This window comes from Anopheles gambiae, chromosome 3 (genome assembly GCF_943734735.2).
Source record: "Anopheles gambiae chromosome 3, idAnoGambNW_F1_1, whole genome shotgun sequence".
NCBI classification, from domain to species: Eukaryota; Metazoa; Arthropoda; class Insecta; order Diptera; family Culicidae; genus Anopheles; species Anopheles gambiae.
This window is the reverse complement of record NC_064602.1, coordinates 3,232,308-3,252,734: the sequence shown is the minus strand read 5'-3', so window position 1 is coordinate 3,252,734 and position 20,427 is coordinate 3,232,308. Positions and strand designations below refer to the sequence as shown.

Here is a 20,427-nt window from a genome sequence, read left to right as displayed (position 1 = left end):
TTCAATGATCTATTCTCGAATGCAAATGGTGTGCTGTCGACAGAGATGTGTCTTAATTAACAGAACATTTTGTCTTAATTCTGTGTGTAAGCGCTGGATAAATATGTAGAAATTGTAATTCTTGTTTTTTATTCAGTTGAATGAAACGTAGCACCAAAGGAACTTCGCTGACCAGGTATGTGAAATATATCTATAATCATAGAGAAAATTAACTCCAAATGACCCGGTCGTCTTTTGAATAAACGCTTCAGCTGCAACAAAGCCAGACGGTGTTCTATTCCAATCTGGGCGGTAGCCTAGTAGCAAAACACCGTGTTACCCTTGGGAGTCTATATACATTTACTGATCAAATGATCGCATAGGTCGTTACGGGGTAACATGAAAAACATTTCCTCAAACCGTAATCTGAATATTTTTCAAATTGTGTAATTTTTGTATGCAATGCAGTCAACGGATCATTTGTTTCGCGATCACAAGAGTAAACTCTCAATTCGAAGAAGTAAACGCAATGTGGAGAAAAAAAAAACAACAAAATAATATGTCAACAGGAAACGTCAACATAACTTGTTTGGAGAAGTGTGCTATGCGATTTTCTAAGGAGATTCATTGTGTTCAAAGTTAGCGAAAACGAAACATTTGTTGTGCTGTAATTATACACTTTGTGCAAGCTTTCGTTTTAACTACTGACGGCAAAGTACGGCGGTGCCATTCGGAAACCTAAAAGAAGGGATGCTAAACACTCGCCTGAATAATGCAGCTGCACTAGTCAATCGTGAAATGCCACGTAATGTTGCCGGCGATTGAGATAATTTTAGCGTGTTTAGCAAACCAATTCGGCTGCCGTGAGCTACTGGATTAGCCCGTACAAAAACAAGCCTTTGGCCAAAATACATGGTAGCGGATAACGCAACGGTAAATGTCACTCACTATGCACTTATTTGTTAGGTAATTTGCTCCTGATGCAGATTATTGATTTTTTCTTACATCCCTTTAATTGTGATGCTATTCGTTCTTTTGCACATTTTTTAGACCGAATTAATCCACATTGGGTAAGCCGTCGTAGTCCAACGTCCGTGCATCCGTAAACAATGTTCAAGCATCGGCTCGGTAGAATCAGGATATTCAGCATATTGGCATTATTATTTTACGCTGTTAACGCGTCGACGGGGAGTAGTGCACACAATGTAATCTATGCGATCAATGCTGGCGGCGATGAAGTTACTGATTCGAACGGAATACACTATTCTCGTGATCCGTTGAAGGGGAAGGTTGGAACAGAGTCGGACTACGGAAGACAGCTACTATCAATCAATAGAGTCAGCAAGCAGGACGAAATTCTGTATCAAACTGAGCGCTATCATCACGATACCTTCGCCTACGACCTGCCTGTCTCGGGTGATGGTCAGTACGTGCTCATACTTAAATTCTGCGAAGTGTATTTCAATGGCCCAAACATGAAGGTGTTCGATGTGCTTCTGGATCATCATCTAATCATATCGGACTTGGATATATATTCGCTGGTGGGCAAGGGTACGGCGCACGACGAGCTTGTCTTCTTTTCCGTATCTCGGGGCCGGTTGTATTTGAAAGACAAACAGTCGGAAATCCGGGGAAGTAAACTAAAGTTGGAGTTCGTGAAGGGTTACAAAGACAACCCGAAGATTAATGCAATTCTACTGATTAAGGATTACGATGCATCCCTTCTACCCCGCTTGCCGCCTCTGGCGAATCAACATCAAACAGCAGGAGCTACAAATATGGACAATAGCATCGAACAACTCCATCCCCATTCCGATTTCCTATCTGACGATGATGGTCATATGCTGGAAGGAGGGGAGGATAACATAATGGACGACTTTTTTAGCACATCCACAGAGGATACAGCAAAAACCTCGTCAAAGCAGCGAAAAACAAGCGGACCAAAGCAACCGAATCCGTATTCGCTGGACGATTCGTCCATAATGTTACCTGTGTTCATTGCTATCGGTGCTTTTATACCTTTGTTATTTTGCTTGTGTAGGCTGTGATTTGTTAGGTTGTAAATGGGGACAGACTTTTGTTCCTACGTTTTCTTTAAAGTTTCTGTGTGGTATTTTATTTTATTTTATTTTTTTTCGGTTCCTCAACCTTGGTACTTACTGCAATACGTTAGGCAAAGCAGTTGAATAGCTTTAAAAGGGTAAATTAAACGTTTAGTTATTAACAAATTTCGTGCGGTTTAGGGGGATTGTTTAAAAGGTCGTAAATTGTCATGCAAAGCGCATGTAAGGTTCACTATGATAGCACAAACTTAAGTAAAGACACTCTCCAATACATTAAAAATACATTACAGCTGAGAGTGTATTTCTGAAAGAAAGGCTTCCATTGTTTGATGGTAGGTAATATAAGTTTTTCCTTCCTTAATGTGCATCCTGCCAATCTAAAAGATTGCTGCCACATAGCCATGTAACGTAAATAGATAAATAATACTTACACACAATGGCGGGCGTTGCGGCTTTACCGGCAAAGAGGACGCCCGTCGATTTGGGACAGCCCAGCACCCTCCCTCCGCTCAATACTTGCCCACCCCCTGTACACTTTAAATCCACCACAGCGCTTACAACAACTATGCTGGATATAGCAGAATTGACTAACAGTATTGACGAGGAAAAAAGTCGTTAAATTTCAAAGTAAAATTGTATATTTCAATTCAATCGAAATGACTCGATTAATGATCAGTTATTTTAAGATTAGCCTAAAGGATTTCCTCGAGTCGTTGTACTACTAGTTACACAGTTCAGTATTGACAAGCAATTCGGTGCTAGTTTGTTTTATGGAAAAAGTGGCCGTTTTGCTCAATCACAAAAGTAAACGAAGAGTATTTAGTGTTTGCGTTCAACTATAACTTGCACTGGTATTTCCTGATAGTCATATTGTCCAGGTGCTTGGATTGGTTTTAACACAGCATTACTACTAATGTGGGAAGGTTTAAATGTTGTTGTAGTCTTAGCAGTTGTCGAAACAGTTTGTTCTGACGGCAGTGACACCGAGGACACTTCCTGGGGGAGTGCATTCAATTCCGTTGTGGATTGAATGGTAGTAGATACCGTGGAAGCACGTGTGGATGACTGCGGTTTGCTATTTGTCGTCAATTTAGGTGGTTTGCTGGAGGTTATAGACACCGATCCTATTCCAAACAAGGGAAGAGGGCTTACAGTGAGATGAGCAGGATCGTAATCATAATCACCATAATCGTAGATGGTGTCGTCATCCAAACTGTCTTCCAATCCATCTCCATTTACAGCTATTATTTTTACATCCTTTATGTGAACACGTAGATTGTACTTCCCACTTTGGCGCTGATCGTACGCCGTTAGTGATGGCTGTGGTTTGTTGTCTATGCCAGTTATGGATTCAGATAAAGATTCCCTTTCATTGTTCATCTTTTCGGATACCTGAATTGTGGCAGACGATGCATTTTTTACATCACAGATAATTATCACCATTACGACCACCATAAAATGTATCATTTTTGCACAGCGTGTCTTCATTCTAAGCGTCGTATACCACCTCATTAACAGTTTCACAGATAGATATTGCAAAATCCGCCAAACAGACAGCGTCAATCTGCAAAAGTACACAATTTATAATGTTTCATTCAGGATTCAGGATGTTATAAGGACAATAAGGACAATGAATGATGATGTAATATTTTCAAGCATTTTAAAAAGTTCTATATCAACCCGTATAAAACCTGGTATAAAACATATGTATCTTATGTAACTGCAAATATAGTTTAGGATAAATAATACGGTTGGGCCGTCACTACTGAATAAAACATTAATAAATAAATAAATAAAGCTTGGGATAGTTGTGCTACATAATGAGAGCATATATAGTTAACTAGTTAGAACGGTTGAGCGGTATTGCAATTTGCATTCACATCGAATTTACGGTCGTCACCTTGAACTTGAAAACATGCACAATTTTCTCTAGTCACGCTATCGCGTTATTTTAACTAAAATATCCTATACCTCCTACATTCTTTTAGTGGCACTTATACTTACATTTTGTCCGGAAGCACTAAAAAACTTACATCACATAAAAATTTAACAATATTGCAGATTACTATGTCCTAGAATGAATTTCCATATCAGAGCAAACCAAACGCAGCCAATAGAACAAATGATTTGTGCAAAGTAACAGGAACGAACCTCAAGAACCGGTTGGAACAGTCCGTAGCGGATAACTGTTGTTTTTCGTTGTTGCTTTCGTTGTTATTCTTTCGATACATTAGTTGTTTTTAATCCCTGTTATTCTTCTTCTTTGGCGTAACGACCTACGTGGTCATGCTTGTCTTTACATACTTCTTGTGCGTACGCAGCCACGCAACTGGATAGTCAGTCCTTGCCGAATAGCGATTGTTATTACTACTCTACAGGTTGTCCCCGAGATATGCTATTAATGCGGACCGAGAAGAAATTTGCGCGTATGTCGAATATTGCAATTATCAGCCAAAATTTATAGATAATTAATGGGTACTGGTACTGGCAGGCCTTGACCGACATCGGTTGTTGAGCCAAAGAAGAAGAAGAAGAATGGGTACTGGTTTCACACCTGAACTGTTAAATTTAGAAAACCGCGTATTTCCGCGAACTGGGACTGTGGCTGTGAACAATCACAAACCACGTGTAGTGCAAACTCCGCTTCGAGTGCAAACTATGAAATGCCATGAATAGATCTTTTATTTTCCACACAAACAAGCAGACAGCACAACCGCTTTTGACCACGTTCTGTGCACAAACAAACACGTTTTTTGATGAAATATTATGTGCACATTGATTTACTATGAATAAGACACTTATTTTAAGAACACTCAAGTGAGCTGTAAAGACATGCGTGTGGTTGAAGACGATCTTTGCCATCAATCTTGTGCATTTCGATGCTTACGTCTCATTAACCACTGTAGGTTTGAAAAAATATGCATATGAATGAATAATGTTTTCCGGATTTTGTGTCACGGATTTTCGTAATGCATGAGTAAATGCATCCATACTTTTAACCAATTGTAGAGCCTTTTTTATCGTAACGGCCAAGTAGATCTAAAAAAAATTTAAAAATATGCTTAGATAACTGTCATGCGAGTTGTCCACAAAACTACAGTGTGAAGGGCTAGAGCGATGTCAAAATCCATGTGCTAATGACAGATAACCTAAAACCTGCACTGTTTACATCTGCATTGTGATGTGCTCGGAATAACACACCATCCGCTAGTTAATCGAGGAGGAAAATTATTAATATTGTGTCTTGTGAAATATATTCATAATGTGCATAGACACGATGTTTCAATCCAAAATGCCGTCCAAAGAGAGGGGTCAACAATCAAGAGAAAAGTTTGAAGAACCTGCTGTTTCATCGGACGTCGAAGAGGACCTTCGTATAAGACGGGTTGCCGGCGGATGTTTGGTGCAATACCCACCGCTGTTCTCTCCGGACGGAAAGTAAGAAACGATCATTTGAAAATTGCGGAATTAGATACCCGGTGTAACGTTTCGTGTCCTTACAGCTTACTGTTTATTATCTACGAAAATTGCATTCAAGCATTTAGTATAACAACGGGAGAGCTGGTTCATAATTATGAGAATTCGGTAAATGGTAGCTTTCTGATTGGCATGGTGATCGACCGAACGAACAGCAAGTATATATACGGCTGTACCAATGATGGGCTAATCATCTCGTGGAAAATCGATTCCGGTACATTGAGTGGAAAGATGGAAGTGCTGAAAAATACCAAACTTTTGGTCGAATCATTGCATATGATGTATGATGAAAACGGCGTTGGTTCGTTTCTAATAGCCGGTACATCATCTAAAAAAATGTTTATCCAATACTGTCCGCAGAAAAAGAAAATATTGCAAGTGGTAAATGCAAAGTTGCAGACCAAGGAAGGAGACCTTGATCATATCCATGCCAAAAATACTCACATGTTGGCAGCGCCAGGCGGTGATGGGCTGAATTATTTCGCGTACATTGCTCTAGAAAGGTGGTACTGGTGCCGCCTAAAGCCTTCGGTGTATGTGAACAGTCGTCCTCACTGTAGTGGTGTGATGCCGCGTGTGATTGTTTGCCATCCTACGGAACCGATCGTTGCTGTAGGCGACAGTATAGGACGCGTGGTACTGTATCGCAACTTTCTTGACCAAGGTCGTCCTATTCCTGAGACATACCATTGGCATTCGCTACCAGTGAAAACATTGGCGTTCGGCAGCAGCGGTACACATTTTTACTCTGGAGGCCAAGAACGTGTCGTGGTCAAATGGAATGTGGGACAGCACGATAAAGGATCGCTCATTCCCCGACTGTCCGATACGATTCTACACATCGTTGTGGGGCCAGAAAATCTGAAGCTGGTGCTATGTACCGCTGATAACGGTATCCAAATATTGAACGCACTCCACAAACAAACAGCAATAGTGCAGAGCTTTTCAAAGACTTCCAGCGACATTACTGAGAAACAGTTGTTCCCTGCCGGATTGCGTGTAAATCCCAGAACGCAAGCGATTGTTCTTAACGGAAGAGTAGGATGTATTCAATTTTTTTCAACCTACTCCAAAAATTTGCTTTACACGCTGGATATAACAAATCGCAATTACAACACCATGGAGGAAAAAGTGGTTATTCACAACACAGTGGTGACAAACATCGCTATTAATGCCTATTGGTTGGCCACCGTAGAAAACTGGAGCGATAATCAATATTCAATGGAAACGCGGCTAAAATTCTGGAAGTATGATGAATCGCACCAAACATATTCACTGAACACTAATCTAGAAAACGTTCACCATGGTGGAGTGAATGATATCGCCTTTTCCAGCAGCACTAGAGAGCGCGATTTACAGTGCGCTACCGCTGGAGAAGACCGGCGCATAAAAGTGTGGGCGCTAGACTCGGTAGAATTGAGTGATGGAACTGAGAAGCTTGTATGGACCTGCGTTGGAAGCGTACAGCACCGCAACCTGCCCGTGAAGTCGATATCATTTTCGCAAGACGCCTCCCTTCTGGCTGGAGGGTTCGGAAACATCTTGTGTACGTGGAACACAGAAACGTTGCAACTGAAATGTGCCCTTTCTACACCGAGCAGCTATGACGGTTGCGTCAATCGGGCGCTAATTATGATACCAACAACAGCAAACGTAAAGAAATCTGCAAAGAATAGTACAATGGAAAAGACATATGACGATATGCGCGAAGAGATCACCACCGAAATGATAGCTCTAATGAATGGAAAAGAAAGAAGTGTTGTGTTGGAAAAAATGAACACCAACCGCAACAAGTGCCAAAGAATTATTCGCACCAGGAAAAACACTGCAAGCGATAAAATCAACAGCCTATCTCAGGAACTAAAAAAAATGATTGTACAAAAATCTGCAGGAAACGTACAACTGAACATGGCACAGAGAGCTGAAATGTTTCACACGCTAGCAATCACTTGTCGAACAACGGATGATGCTCGAAAGATCATTCAACAAAAAATCCTAACATCCCGACGATCTTCACGAAAAATTAACAAATGTTTGGAGAAGATAGTTGAAAACATGGATAAACAGACTTTGTTCAAAAGCTATCGGAGGATGCGCAATTTTGAGCGTCGTAAAATGCCAACAATCAATGATAAAGATATTGAAAATGTGTTTATGACCGCAGTGAATTCAGAGCGAAAAAGCATGGCTAACACAAACGGAACCTTCCCAAACGCTATTACATCGGGAATTAAAAACAAAGACGGTCCAGTGAAAAGTTTTGCGCAAATTAAGAATGTGCATTTCTGCTATGGGCAGTTTTCGCACCTTCTGCTTATTTGTACCGAGAATCGGTTGATCATTTGGAATCTACTTTCGTTAAAAATTCAAGTATCTGTACTGCTTACCATCGACCAACTAGCGCTGGATCCCTTCACTAATTTGATCGCAACATTTACAAAAACCAATGAAGGTGAGTAGCTGCCGAATGATCCGTCCATGGGCATTAACAGTTGTCGTGAATCGATTCCGGAGCCGATTCCGAATCTGCTGCCTATTTCCGGGTTCAGGGGACGGAATTGGAATCAGAATTAGCTCCTGTATCAGATTCAGTTTTGGAATCGAAGCAATTCCCATCACTAATTTCTTTGCTAATGTTGCGCTTCATTATTTTCAGTGTACGTATTTCTTCCTAATATTCCTATGCCGCTTTATCATCGGACCAATATGCCAAAAGTATTTGGCGCAGCATGGATCCCTCGTCGTTACCCTCGATCACAGTCGTTCAATGTAGACTGGCAGGCAACTTCGCAACTATTTTTCTTGAATGAAAAACAAGTACGTAAAATGCACTGGGAATGCAAAGCATTTCAAAAGCAAAGTTCAATAGTGTAATTCCTTGTTCTATTGTCTTGTTTATTGTGCGTTTCAATGTAGGAACTTCTGCAACTGGTCTCAGATAGCGACGAGGAGTCACTAGGTCCCGTGGTATGCATGAACGAGTCTCCAATCAGTGCAAATACCCCTTTTGCTGCAATGCTGAATAAACACTCAAGTGGAAATAATGCGCTACCATACACCGACCTACCACAGCCCGGAACATTGTTTGATTTGACAACAAAATCTGCTGTAAAGGATGTAAGTATTCTTAAAAGATATTTATTTATTTATTTTGTGATGGCAATGTGAACAATGTGATGGCATACAGTATTTTAGCGTGTATAACAACCCCTTTTTAGATCAAAAAATACCAAAATCAGATTAGGGAGTCGGTTTTACATGGGTAGTAATGTTTCTATTACCCCTGAGACATTAATATACATTCGATAATTCGATAATATACAAAGATAGTCTGGTGCATGGGTATCCACAAAGATAATTCTGGGCAAAGCAAGGCATGTGGCCAAAGAAATGCATAAGGAGAAAGATTAGAAGAATGCATAAATTAGAAACTGAGGGAACAATTGATGATGTTACTGTATCATTAACCGATAGAACCGATGCCGTAAACTCTTGTCGCCTTAATAATTGTTGTACTAATGTGTTGTGAGTGGTACACGTATATTGTACAAAAATTCAACTTATTGTGCTCTTCTCTTGATCGATCTGTATACAAAAAAGCAAACATGTAGAAACATCAAATAAGGGAATGCGTGTACTGGCTCGAGCGATAGATTTTTCTTCGTTTCTTTCTAAAATACATTTGGATTTTTTTTATTGGTTGTAACGCTGTTGGATTGTAATATACACATTGTGGCACTAGCATAGTTCATTGGATTTACTGCAAGCTCATAGTATTGATTGGAAGTTGAAATACTGCCAGGCACGTCGTTAAGAAAACTAAACCTCACTGGGACTTGTGTATCACCAAAAATCAGATTTAATATTGTAATAACCTACAGGGTTCTGCTATCGTATGTTCCTACTTTTCTATTTAAAAATCTTATATTTCACTACCATCTTTGATGATTTGATTATACACACAAAACACATATCCCTTACTGTTTCTTTCGTTATTAGTCATTTAAAATTCCATCTAAGATGTTGTTTAGCGTTGTTAGCGTGCATCAGTTATTAACAATTCAAACTGATGTTTGAAACTGATTGAAGGTTTTGAAACTATATATATATAGGCATTATTGTGCGTACATATCGTCGCTTAGGGAATTGATAAACTAATATAGATGGTTCATGGTTCGTTCCGTATTACTTTACATCATATCAGTAGGTCTTCGCAACATGTGCATTCTATAGTTTCTACAACGACGCATGAGATGAATGTCATGCTTAAAGTATCGCAAGCAATGCCATTGAGGTATCTCCTTCATTGATAGTGCAGCCTGTGAATTGGAGTGAAAGGATGGAGGAAAATTGATATGACTGGCTGTGCAAACAGTCTTTACACAAACTCATCTCCATGCTGAAACAGATAGAGAATAAGTTTTTAACCGTGTTCAAATTACATACCTCTTCCGGATCAGCAAAAATCAGACTGTCCACCACCTCTGGATTGGTAACAGGCCATCCTGTTACCGTACATGCCCTGAATGCGCAGATCATAATCAGTACAGAAGCGATAAACCCGCACAGTCTCATATTCCACAAAAAGAAGGGTATATTTTTAAGATTACCACAATCCGTATATTTCACGTTTTATTTACGTGAGATTATTTTACACCACAAGCACCACAGCCGTTCTGAACATCTATTTGGGCAACGGATTCGAAATTTTAATGAGCGATTTATACGCTGTAAAATATAGCTTGAATAAACTGCAGCAATATTGAATGGGTGTTGTGCACACTGCTAGACTGTTGGTTGCAAATTGATACATTATTGTATTTCAATTTGGCTTATATAGTCCTATCTATCTCAGGGATAAATCTCAGTGCTCAGCGAAACGATAAACGTGCAGAAAGAGATATACAATAAATGGAACTACTGCTGTGCATGATCCGTTGCCAGCTGTCCATTGCATGCATTTCACCAATCTGCTCAATTTCTATACCATAAATGTAAATGTTGTTTTAGGGATGCATGCTTTACGCATTAACGCATTAGATGCTATAGTGATAAAAAATGTCGTAAACAGGAATGTTTTTTATCCTAAAAATTATTTAACTTAGTTGAACTATACATTTTACGGTGACTGTAGCGTCACAATTGTGTCATATCTAAAATTTAGTATTTTGTGGGTATTTTTGTTTTGTTTATTTTTACACAAATAATGCTAACGAATCTATAATTGTATAATTTTTATATAGATCATTTCGTCATCTTCTCACACCATGGCACCAATAAGCCTATTGTGCAAGGACTTTCTCCGTTCGTTGCTTATCGCGGAAGAGCGCCGTACTCAGCCGACCGCCACTCAGTCGACGAATCAAAGGACGCTGGTTGTGGCAGGTACAACAACAGCGGTAACTGACAATGACAGCGATTCGATTGCAGATGCTAAACATGATAGGCATGAAAGCGATGAAGAAAACACGATGAATGAAGACGACAATAGCGTTCGGCGGAAAGCCAGTAAGTCCTCTCGCAATGTTGCTCATACGGTTATTAATCGGATGATGAACAGTAAGAAACAAACTGACATCGCAGGAGCGGAAGAAACAAAGCTTAGAAAATTACTGAATGAATCATTGGATATGGCCTTTTTGTAATATGTTTCTACGTCACTTAGCGGCGATGTTTGCTTTTATATGTATACATATAAATGATGTTATATTTCTAAAACAATAATCAATAAAAACGTGGCGAAAATCTGCCACAAAGAGATGGAGATAGAGGAGGTGTATAACGTTAATGATACAATAATAATACCTTTTATTTTACAATCTGACGATAAACGTTATCACATATTTGCACCGTTGATTTGATCACGCTAAATTGTTTCCTTTCATGCAGAGGCCTTCAATTATTGAATTAAAATTTCCTTTTTCAGCCTTTTTATACAAATGCAATGCGAATTAAAGTAATATAGACTTTAAAAGCTGCTTCTTTACTATGTCTTACATTGTTTGTAATTTTATTTTGAATGTAAAACGTTTCCATTCTTCGTTTACCTTGTCGCTATTGCTCTTATCTGTTCCGCCTGGACGACTGGAGGCTTCTATACGCACACATAGTACGCAACAACACAAATACATTGAAATGTTGCTAGGTGACGTAAGGGCTCCAGCTTCACCGATAGGAAGAGGGAGCTTGTTGATGGAGTTGATGGTCTGCGATGATTGGCTTTCAGTTCGAAGGTGTATCTGTATCAGTATGGTCGGAGAAAGTGAATTACGTTTGGAATCTGAGAAATTGTGCCTTTCGCAAGATGATTTAAGCATAATTTGGAACAATTACTGGTCGTTTGAAAGCAATAAAGAAGCACAAGCCGAAAATTTGTTCCCAGTTGCTAAATTTACGGCCCAGCTACGACAATTCACAACAAATCGGGCCGGATATCTTGGAGACCATTTCATACTCGAATTGTCAACTGAACAATGCGACACTCGTTTACCATTGTTTTTAAAAGCTGCACCATCGTCTATACCGGCCCTTACTCGTTACCTGCAAGCAATAGGCACATCTCGCAAGGAGTCAAGAGTGTATGGCGAACTGTTCCCGAAGCTCCGAATCTATTCGCGCTTTGCACCGAATTGTTACTTTTCCGATAGAGGCAAGGGTACTGTGTTGGTGCTGGAAAACTTAAAAACACAAGGATTCGAAACTATTCCCAGTGACGCTACAAGAACGTTTGATGAAGAGCATATAAAGTGCGCACTTGCTGCCTTGGCAAGATTCCATTCGGCAACAATTCTGTTGGAGAAAGAGACGGGAACAAGTGTACCGCTGCAATTTCCGGGGTTGTTGGAAGAAAATGCTTGGATTAGAAGGGATAATAATCCAAGAATAGAGGAACTCAACATTGCCGTCGATATTTTGCTCGCATTTGTGCGAATCATCGAAAATGACAACCCACGGTTGATAACGATACTGCAAAAACTACCCTCGTTTGTAATGCAGATCTACGAGCTTGTTAAGCCTTCTAGCAAGTTTAAAAACGTTGCATGCCATGGAGACCTCTGGGCTAGCAATATGATGTTTCGCTATCAAAATAATGAACCAACCCGAACGCCACTCGAGTGCCTGTTAGTTGACTTCCAGTTTATGCGTTATGCGCCACCAGCGTACGATGTAAACATGCTAATCACGCTCAATAGCACTGGGGAATTTCGGCGGCAGCATTATGCTAAGCTAACACACTTCTACTATCAATGCTTAAAGGCAGAACTGGAAACGCATTCAAAACTGTTTACAAACCCCGAGACGTTATACCCACAGGAAACGTTCTTAGCGTCTTGTGAGGTGTACAAAACATCTGGACTGATTGAAAACTTCCTAATGAATCATGTTACACTATTGCCACGTAGCTACATCGATGATATATTTTCTTCCCCCGAGTGTTTTGAACGGTTTAGCGGAGCGGAAAAGATTAAACTGTGTTTGGAAGTGTTCCAGAATAATGTGAATTATCGCGAAAGAATGACGGGAATTATAAAAGATATGGTAGAAGTTTTGTGAAAATCAGCAATCATTCCAGTTCAGCAGTTGATGGACGCTCGACAATATCATAGCTTATGTGACAATAACCTTTATTATGTATTAAGAACAACCGTGTTGCGATGTAATTATTGTTTACATAATATCCGAAACGCTCATAGCGGATGAATATATAGAAATAATATAAATGTAAACTATTACCAAAAGCTTAAAAAATCGTCACCTGGCCAATCAAAGCGTTTACTAAATATCCCTGTTTTCGTAGAATTTAACTTGATATTATTTAATTTTCTTTTCGTTCCATTCTTGTTTTTAGCATTTTAATTGCTTAAAATATTGCTCATTTTTCGCTTGGACACAATTTTTTTAAATTAAACTTTGTTTAATTTTGTTTTTTTTGTGATCAACTACAGCGCCCACCTAGTATGAAGTGAATCTTAATTAATATTAGAGCTATTTAAAATCAAACAAGTGCTCTAACAGCTCGGTAACAATGTCATCTAACCGATCGTGAAAGAAACTATCACTATCATAATACTTCAAGATAAAATCGTCTCGATTCTCCATCGACATTCTTGTATATGTTTCAGGGTCTTCTTGGTGCAATTGAGCCAACATACCTTTGGGAAAGTTCACAAATCCGTGTAGTACGCCCGTCCAAACGAGACCAAGAAGCCGATAATGATCAAGGCTTTTTTCGAATTGTTCTCTTGGGAGAATAGATGGCCCATTCAGGCCTAGAAGTGCTAGTTTGTTTTGTAATGAATTGTAATAATACTCAACGTACCGGTCAGCGTACTGTGACCGATGTTCAGCGTTAGTTAAAAGATATAAAGCGCATACAAAATCCACACATGGTGGTAAATATCGCGCCAACTGAAAATCGATCAGTAAGCAGTCGGTCGGTTTTTCGCGCAAATCGTCTGTTTGATCGTACTTGAACATGATATTGTTGATCCATAGGTCACGATGAACTACGACTGAACGAAATTCTTCCGTATCTTCGGCGAGTGTATAAATTCGTTCTAAACAGCTCCACAACTGACTTTCAATGATTGATTTTTTTCGTGGATCATTTGAGTAACGATTTCTCTCTGAAGCGATCTTTTGAATTCCCTGAAAGGAAGAAACAAACAATGTTTTATATATTTTGAAACACAATAATTACCACACTGTAAGTTGATATTACCTTTAATCCAGCCACAAACCATCCGCTTGTTGAAGTGAATGTGGTTTCAAACAAAACATCTTCATTATAGATAGCTCCAATCGATTTTCCGCCCAGTTGGTTAATCTCAAAATGGATAGAAGAGGCATGCATTTGGGCTAAACGGTCGAACACTGCTTTCATGTGTTGTTCATTCAGCGTTGTTTGGAATGAAGTTGTTTGATATCCGGTACTTGTAAGATCTTCCATTACAAGCATGTTGCTTCGTGCAACAAAACAATCAGGAGCCCACTTGGTCACTTTCTTCGGATCTCTTTCATACTTATTGAAAAGAAGACTGTATAATTCAGCTTCCTTACGAAATATGCCCCAACTTTCCACCGCTTCCGTCAATACTGCGTCATGGTATGGAAGCGATTTCATGAAATATTTGCCCGACGCGGTACCTCCGTCCAGCTGTTTAAAATTATGAAACAATTAGGTTAGCAAAAAGGATCTACGTGCGTTTAAAAAAGTATGTGTCTTACCGTTTCATACGTGATGTTTAAATAATAATACTCTCCTAAATATCCCGGTTGGCCTGAAATATGTTCCATTTCAAACTTGATCACTTTAAAAAAGTCGCCACATGTCTTAGAATCACTCTTGATAATCATATTACAATCAGCAATGGAAAAATCCATTTTCTTTAGAAGAACGAGCTTGATCAGAAGATTTAAGAATCTTTTTCCTTGGCAATGTCACGATCAAGACTGAAATCCATTGAGAATGTTCGCTAGCATCTCCTGCTAGCGATCTTTATTTGCTTAACTCAATTATCTCAATTACCAAGACATCAGTTCGCACTCTGCTTTGAACCAAATGATAAAATGAACATATAGTGAGTATCCACAGCGTCTGGTATTATCTGGGACTGTGTATCCTGTTATGATAACATGCGTATTTTATGGTTAACTATTTGCTTTAGCATTTAGCTCTGTTCCTCAAATATCCCTAAGCACGAAAACTTTACTAACAAACCATGTACAACACTGGAGCTTGTTTTTATTTCTTCTATGAGCTATTCCGGTTATGTTCAAGTGTTAGAATCACGAATTAAGTCTTAAAGTTATACTTTAATATTAACCCCAGATATAATGATAATTTCATGTATAAGTATAGGGATTGACTTTTCAAATAACTTTTAGCCACTATATTCATTATGTTATTTTGAACGAAAATTTTACAAAACTAGTAATTTCTAGAATGGTTTTTAAAATTTGATACAATTGTAAAATATTTTGCATTTGATAATGGATACAGCAAAATCAGTACAAAACCGTGCTGAACAGTAGAAAGCCGCGCATATCCAAAGCCATGTAAAAGAGGCACCGCGTATCTTAGGGACTACCTGTATTTGAGACACGGATTTTCCCGAAATAACCTGCCTACTAACCCTGCAATACGCCTTCTAAATAATTTGTTACATGGGAAACAAAACAGCAGAATCAGCTGATAGGACTTTATAGCAGCTGTCAAAAGCATTCCTCAGAAAGACAAGATATTTGATATCAGCAACCAAGTTGGAACTCGTGTGTTGTATTTTCATTATGTTTCCAAAAAACTAGCAAAGTCTGTGATTCCAAAAGTTATAATTGTTAACTAACTAGAAATATTGAACACTGTTAAAGTGTCGGCACGCAAAGTTCGTGCAACAGGGCTTACATATTACACACATCGTTATCGGCAGCCACCGGAGTAAACTGAAGTGCATTCTTGAGGTGCATGGTGCAGCAGGTGCAGGCACGATTAATCCATGGTTGAACCACTTGCCACCACACCAAATTTGTGTGTTAGTTTACAACGAGATACGCGTGATATTTCAAGCACTGGAACGGTTGAAAGTTTTCCCCGTGATTCAGCAAGTTCGTGGACTTGATTACGTCACAGAGCGAGAAAGAACGCTTTGGTGCAGGCCAATGAGGGAGTCCGCACGAGTGATTTGTTAATTCGTGTCCAACGTCCGTGAAGTACAGTTTCAAGCGTAGATTCCATACTGGCAATTACATGGAGATAATGGATGCCCCCACGGTGCAAATCATCACTACGGAGGACGTGCAGTTGGTTGTGGAAAGGAGTAAACGGGCATCTTCAAAAGTGAAATCTTACCGTTTTAAACGAATAAGCGAAGAACCTATCGGATATTTGGCAGATCATCTTATTCTATCCGTTGAGCTAGAGGAAAGTCCTGCGCAAAAGGATACAGGACAACAAGATGATGACACTTCCGCCTCTTCAACGAGCAGGACTCAAAATGTTTCGTTCTTCATCAAGATGCTACCGGAAACAAACCTTAAGCTGGCAGAGTATATAACAGAGATGAGCTGTTTCGATAAAGAAATATTCATATACAGTAAGCTAATTCCCGAACTAGCTGATAGCTGTCAGGGCATTGGAGACGTTGTAGCTAACACCTATCTAACGAAACAAGGAAAAGTGATCATTTTTGATGATCTAAAACAGCAAGGCTACGGTATGATTGATGGAGGAACAAGTTTATTGAACCAAGCTCACATAGAAATGGCTCTAAAAACGATTGCAAAATTGCACGCGATGTCGTTAATATACGAAGAACGAACCAAAACATCGTTACTTGATTTATCAGTAAATCTGTCTGGGAAAAGCTCATGTATGCTAGAGGAAAACGTGTATATAAATAGTGAATCGTACGTGCGTACTACAAATCTAGAAAACTGCATCCAGGTTATGTGTGAAGTTGCCAAACGAATTGATAAATACAAAAATTCGGAGCAATTGGAATACATCCTTAAAAGTATTCCATTGACAGTGCGCCGTATTTATGATTTGGCGAAACCATCAAACGTGTTCCGGAACGTCTTAAACCATGGAGATTTATGGTGTAATAATATTTTATTTAAATATGACACAAACCTCAATGGTGCAAATAAAGGTAAATATTGAGTAATGATGAAATGAATTAAAATTTTGCTCAATATAATTCGATTTTCTAATTCAATGCATACACTTATCTATCCTTTGCAGCACATCCTGTTGATGCAAAATTGGTGGACTTTCAGTTTTCGCGCATCGCACCACCAGCATATGATGTGATGGCGCTCATTATGATATCAACGTTAAGCGAATTTAGAGATCCACTGTTAGAACAATGGAAGCATCTGTACTATGATAGCTTGTCATCCTACGTAGCGATAAATGGGTTGGATTTGGAAGTCATTCTACCGAGATCAATTTTCCTAGAATCCTGCACACACTATCATCTAGCCGGATTAATTGAAAGCTGTATGTACTTCCACTGGCCACCGGAACCGGATTGCTACGAACGTGACGACACTGTGGAGGATGATTTTGATTGTCAAACAAATACCGCCGTGTTTGTAAGGGCCAGTATACGAGGGTTTGAAAAGTATGAATCGTATCGCACACGTATAAGTGATATGATTACGCAAATTGTTGACAAATATGTGTTAGAACAATAAGATGTTTTGTTCCCTTCCGTTATCGTTAAAAATGGTTAATTTACATCAATGCTGCTGCATGAGTTCGATCAATCAATTGTTTTGTATGCTTAGAATAGTGCTCTATAGTGCGAATTGAAAATAAAGTAATAATCGGTTGGCAGGTATGCATAGAAATAATGATAAAAACTTTTTGGTTCTCTTTGATAAATACAATACTGATAATGTGTATCAAAAAATTAGCAAAACAAAAATGTAAACAACGATAATTCATAGTGCAATGAGTATAAACGGTTGACAATAATGTACCTCATTTTATCGGACTTGCTAATTAAAGTACCCAAATGAATGAAAAATCAGTAAACAGTACATTGGCTACATTTGGATTTTCTGTAATCCTACAAAACCGAGGAAAATAATTGTGTAAATTGCTCTCTTTTAGAAATAGTTCACATGAGTATTAATTAAGGAATGTAAGATACTATCTAGTGTATCAATGATAATGATACATTATTCACAATAAGGGATTATTTAATTTGTTGCATTTAAAATTGAAATTTAGCCAATTTTTGGAAAACAAAAACGGCGATCGAGTTTTAAACGTGACAGTGTAAACAGTGCTTCTTTGTTTTGCAGAAACTGTCATTTAATGTACAGTCTGCTCCCGAGTTACGCGGTTTGTGCGTTGCCGAGGAAACCTCGTAACTTGAATATTAGCGTAAGTCGAATTTCGCGGTTTTCGGCCAAAACACAGTTAATAATTTTTATATTATATATATATTTTTATTTTTATATTATCGATAATTTTTATTTAATTTAGTACTTTTATACACTTTATCACTTCTTTTATACGATTCGTGCCGAACTTCCTGATATTTTTAGCTATTAAGTCGATTAAATTTACTAACAAAAATGCAATTTATATTGGATTGGACAATTCTTGAAGTAAATTTTATTGATTTGAATTTTAATTTGTCAAATGTAGAAAACAGCGTGTCTCCGAATCCGCGTAACTCGGGAACTGACTGTAATGTTGTAAGGTAATGTAATGTAAATAAACATACTAACACACGGCATCGAAACCAGCAAAGATTCTACAGAAATTACTGAAATCTCGTGAAAGTAAACAACTATCCTATATCCAGTTACCAAGCAATGGAAATAATTTGTTTGTGCTGTTTAGCCGAAACAACCCCTACGTACAAAATTACAACAAGATGTGAATTTAGAGCGGAAGAAAGCTGTGAAAATAATCAGCCTGTTAAAACCATGGAGTTGGGCGAACTTTACACACAATTTACACAGCTTCCAGCAACGTTAGAAATACCATCAAGAGCGAACCAATTCATGTGTGACAACATTTGTTCGCGATGTGTTGGAATGCTTAAGGAATTCTACATGTTTCGGATGACAGCACTAAAAACCCGTGAAGAACTGCAGACGAAAGCAAACATTGCCAAAATTATAAGTAATTTAGAGCTTAATATCGACGAAGCAGTTGGAGCAGCTGACTATCCCAAAGAAGATTATGCACAAACCGTGCCGAAAATCGAGCACTGTGAAAGTTCGTCTAATAATGGCGATGGAATGTTTGGTTGTAGCATTTGCTCGAAAAGATTTAAGCAACGCAAGCTGTTGAAAAGGCACGCCGAGATTCATTCAGCGCAAAAAAACTACCATTGCCAGTACTGCGATATGTCGTTTGCAGCAAAGGTGTCCTGCTATAATCATGAGCTCAGAGTACACAGGAAGCTGTTAAAACCGAACGAAGAAAAAAAGAATGCTAAAAGGGAAAATTCGCTATCTTCTGTTAGCAAAAGAAAACTCACCAAACTTGACCCGCATAAAAAATCGAAATACCACGAAGAATCAAAACCGCTTATCCAACAACAAAAGTTCCAGTGTGAACTCTGTGGCAACAGATTTACTAGGAAATCTTCCTTGAAAGATCATAAGCTGATACTGCACGCTGGTGTGAAGCAACACTGTTGTAAGATATGTAATCGTACATTCGGCAGGGAAGATTCATTAAACACGCATATGGCATTGCATGTAGGTAAAAAATTTCGCTGCAAACTGTGCAGCAAATCGTTCGCAAAAGGCAACTTTTTGCGAAAACATCTCGAGGAACATGAGATGCCTGATAGCAAACGAAAGTATGCCTGCACAGTTTGCTCCAAAAAGTTCACCACAGTGAGTCATCTGAATGACCACGTGCTAATTCATAGCGACAAAAAGCCACACAAATGTAGCGATTGTGGTAGAAGTTTTCGTCAAAAGCAGCAGCTTAAAGTACATGCTTATCAACACGTAGGCAAACCTTTTCGATGCGCGTATTGTAATTTGGCTTACACATCGCGATCTCGGCTTCAAACGCACGTGAATAAACACCATTCAAATGAAGAAGTACAATCTGGTAATAAAATAGCTACTGCAGTAGACACTGGCAATTTGCTGCAACCTGATTTCGGAGATAAAGCAGTAAACGAGGAAATATTGAATGAAATATGCTATCAAATCAATTCCAATCCCATAATTTTGGAAAACATTGAAGCTGGTGGTGTTAACCTCATCTGCAACGAAAATATTGTTTTTTTGAACGAATAAATTATGCTTAGCAATGATATGGGGTTTGTTGTAAAACAATACAGCCATTTGTCTGTGTTTGCTGGTCCAAAATACGGAGGATAAAACATACAATAAAAACAAAGCAAAAAACAATAATATGAGC

General features: G+C 38.8%; 6 protein-coding genes and 1 long non-coding RNA gene across 8 annotated transcripts; 5 read left to right on the top strand and 2 right to left on the bottom strand.

The window, feature by feature from the left end:
• The first annotated feature begins 548 nt into the window (after window positions 1-548).
• On the top strand, window positions 549-2,322 carry LOC4578411 (malectin-A). Of its 2 annotated transcripts, none has more exons than XM_061654981.1 (2): window positions 549-945; window positions 1,030-2,322. In XM_061654981.1, the coding sequence occupies exon 2, from the start codon at window positions 1,089-1,091 to the stop codon at window positions 2,025-2,027; it is 939 nt and encodes a 312-aa protein (XP_061510965.1). In that variant the 5' UTR covers window positions 549-945; window positions 1,030-1,088; the 3' UTR covers window positions 2,028-2,322. The 2 variants fall into 2 exon arrangements, with proteins under 2 accessions (XP_061510965.1, XP_001237938.2); XM_001237937.3 differs by having other exon boundaries at window positions 550-912.
• Window positions 2,323-2,657: 335 nt separating this feature from the next.
• Window positions 2,658-5,109, bottom strand: LOC133392855 (uncharacterized). Its single transcript, XR_009765845.1, has 2 exons — window positions 4,047-5,109; window positions 2,658-3,606 (listed from the first exon to the last, which is right to left on the bottom strand). It is a non-coding gene; the product is annotated as an uncharacterized LOC133392855 (long non-coding RNA).
• Window positions 5,110-5,183: 74 nt separating this feature from the next.
• Window positions 5,184-11,283, top strand: LOC1278003 (WD repeat-containing protein 75). Its single transcript, XM_061654967.1, has 5 exons — window positions 5,184-5,480; window positions 5,546-7,971; window positions 8,176-8,336; window positions 8,436-8,636; window positions 10,763-11,283. The coding sequence occupies exons 1-5, from the start codon at window positions 5,305-5,307 to the stop codon at window positions 11,162-11,164; spliced, it is 3,366 nt and encodes a 1,121-aa protein (XP_061510951.1). The 5' UTR covers window positions 5,184-5,304; the 3' UTR covers window positions 11,165-11,283.
• A 224-nt stretch (window positions 11,284-11,507) lies between these two features.
• LOC133392849 (uncharacterized) lies at window positions 11,508-13,164 on the top strand. The gene has a single exon (XM_061654968.1). It carries the CDS (start codon window positions 11,508-11,510, stop codon window positions 13,071-13,073), a length of 1,566 nt encoding a protein of 521 aa, XP_061510952.1. The 3' UTR covers window positions 13,074-13,164.
• Window positions 13,124-15,366, bottom strand: LOC133392854 (uncharacterized). The gene is made up of 3 exons (XM_061654976.1): window positions 14,748-15,366; window positions 14,242-14,676; window positions 13,124-14,168 (listed from the first exon to the last, which is right to left on the bottom strand). Exons 1-3 carry the CDS (start codon window positions 14,901-14,903, stop codon window positions 13,506-13,508), a joined length of 1,254 nt encoding a protein of 417 aa, XP_061510960.1. The 5' UTR covers window positions 14,904-15,366; the 3' UTR covers window positions 13,124-13,505.
• Window positions 15,367-15,708: 342 nt separating this feature from the next.
• Window positions 15,709-17,885, top strand: LOC1278007 (uncharacterized). The gene is made up of 2 exons (XM_061654972.1): window positions 15,709-17,170; window positions 17,263-17,885. The coding sequence occupies exons 1-2, from the start codon at window positions 16,267-16,269 to the stop codon at window positions 17,715-17,717; spliced, it is 1,359 nt and encodes a 452-aa protein (XP_061510956.1). The 5' UTR covers window positions 15,709-16,266; the 3' UTR covers window positions 17,718-17,885.
• A 966-nt stretch (window positions 17,886-18,851) lies between these two features.
• Window positions 18,852-20,420, top strand: LOC133392852 (zinc finger protein OZF-like). Its single transcript, XM_061654971.1, has one exon. It carries the CDS (start codon window positions 18,852-18,854, stop codon window positions 20,301-20,303), a length of 1,452 nt encoding a protein of 483 aa, XP_061510955.1. The 3' UTR covers window positions 20,304-20,420.
• The last annotated feature ends 7 nt before the right edge of the window (window positions 20,421-20,427 follow it).

Coding starts and splice junctions, on each gene's coding strand:
- LOC4578411 (XM_061654981.1), top strand. CDS start 1,089: ATGTTCAAGCATCGGCTCGGTAGAATCAGGATATTCAGCATATTGGCA.
- LOC1278003 (XM_061654967.1), top strand. CDS start 5,305: ATGTGCATAGACACGATGTTTCAATCCAAAATGCCGTCCAAAGAGAGG. Junction 8,337..8,435: donor TTTTCTTGAATGAAAAACAA/GTACGTAAAATG, acceptor GTTTCAATGTAG/GAACTTCTGCAACTGGTCTC. Junction 8,637..10,762: donor CAAAATCTGCTGTAAAGGAT/GTAAGTATTCTT, acceptor ATTTTTATATAG/ATCATTTCGTCATCTTCTCA.
- LOC133392849 (XM_061654968.1), top strand. CDS start 11,508: ATGTCTTACATTGTTTGTAATTTTATTTTGAATGTAAAACGTTTCCAT.
- LOC133392854 (XM_061654976.1), bottom strand. CDS start 14,903: ATGGATTTTTCCATTGCTGATTGTAATATGATTATCAAGAGTGATTCT. Junction 14,677..14,747: donor TAAACATCACGTATGAAACG/GTAAGACACATA, acceptor AATTTTAAACAG/CTGGACGGAGGTACCGCGTC. Junction 14,169..14,241: donor GGTTTGTGGCTGGATTAAAG/GTAATATCAACT, acceptor TCTTCCTTTCAG/GGAATTCAAAAGATCGCTTC.
- LOC1278007 (XM_061654972.1), top strand. CDS start 16,267: ATGGAGATAATGGATGCCCCCACGGTGCAAATCATCACTACGGAGGAC. Junction 17,171..17,262: donor CCTCAATGGTGCAAATAAAG/GTAAATATTGAG, acceptor TATCCTTTGCAG/CACATCCTGTTGATGCAAAA.
- LOC133392852 (XM_061654971.1), top strand. CDS start 18,852: ATGGAAATAATTTGTTTGTGCTGTTTAGCCGAAACAACCCCTACGTAC.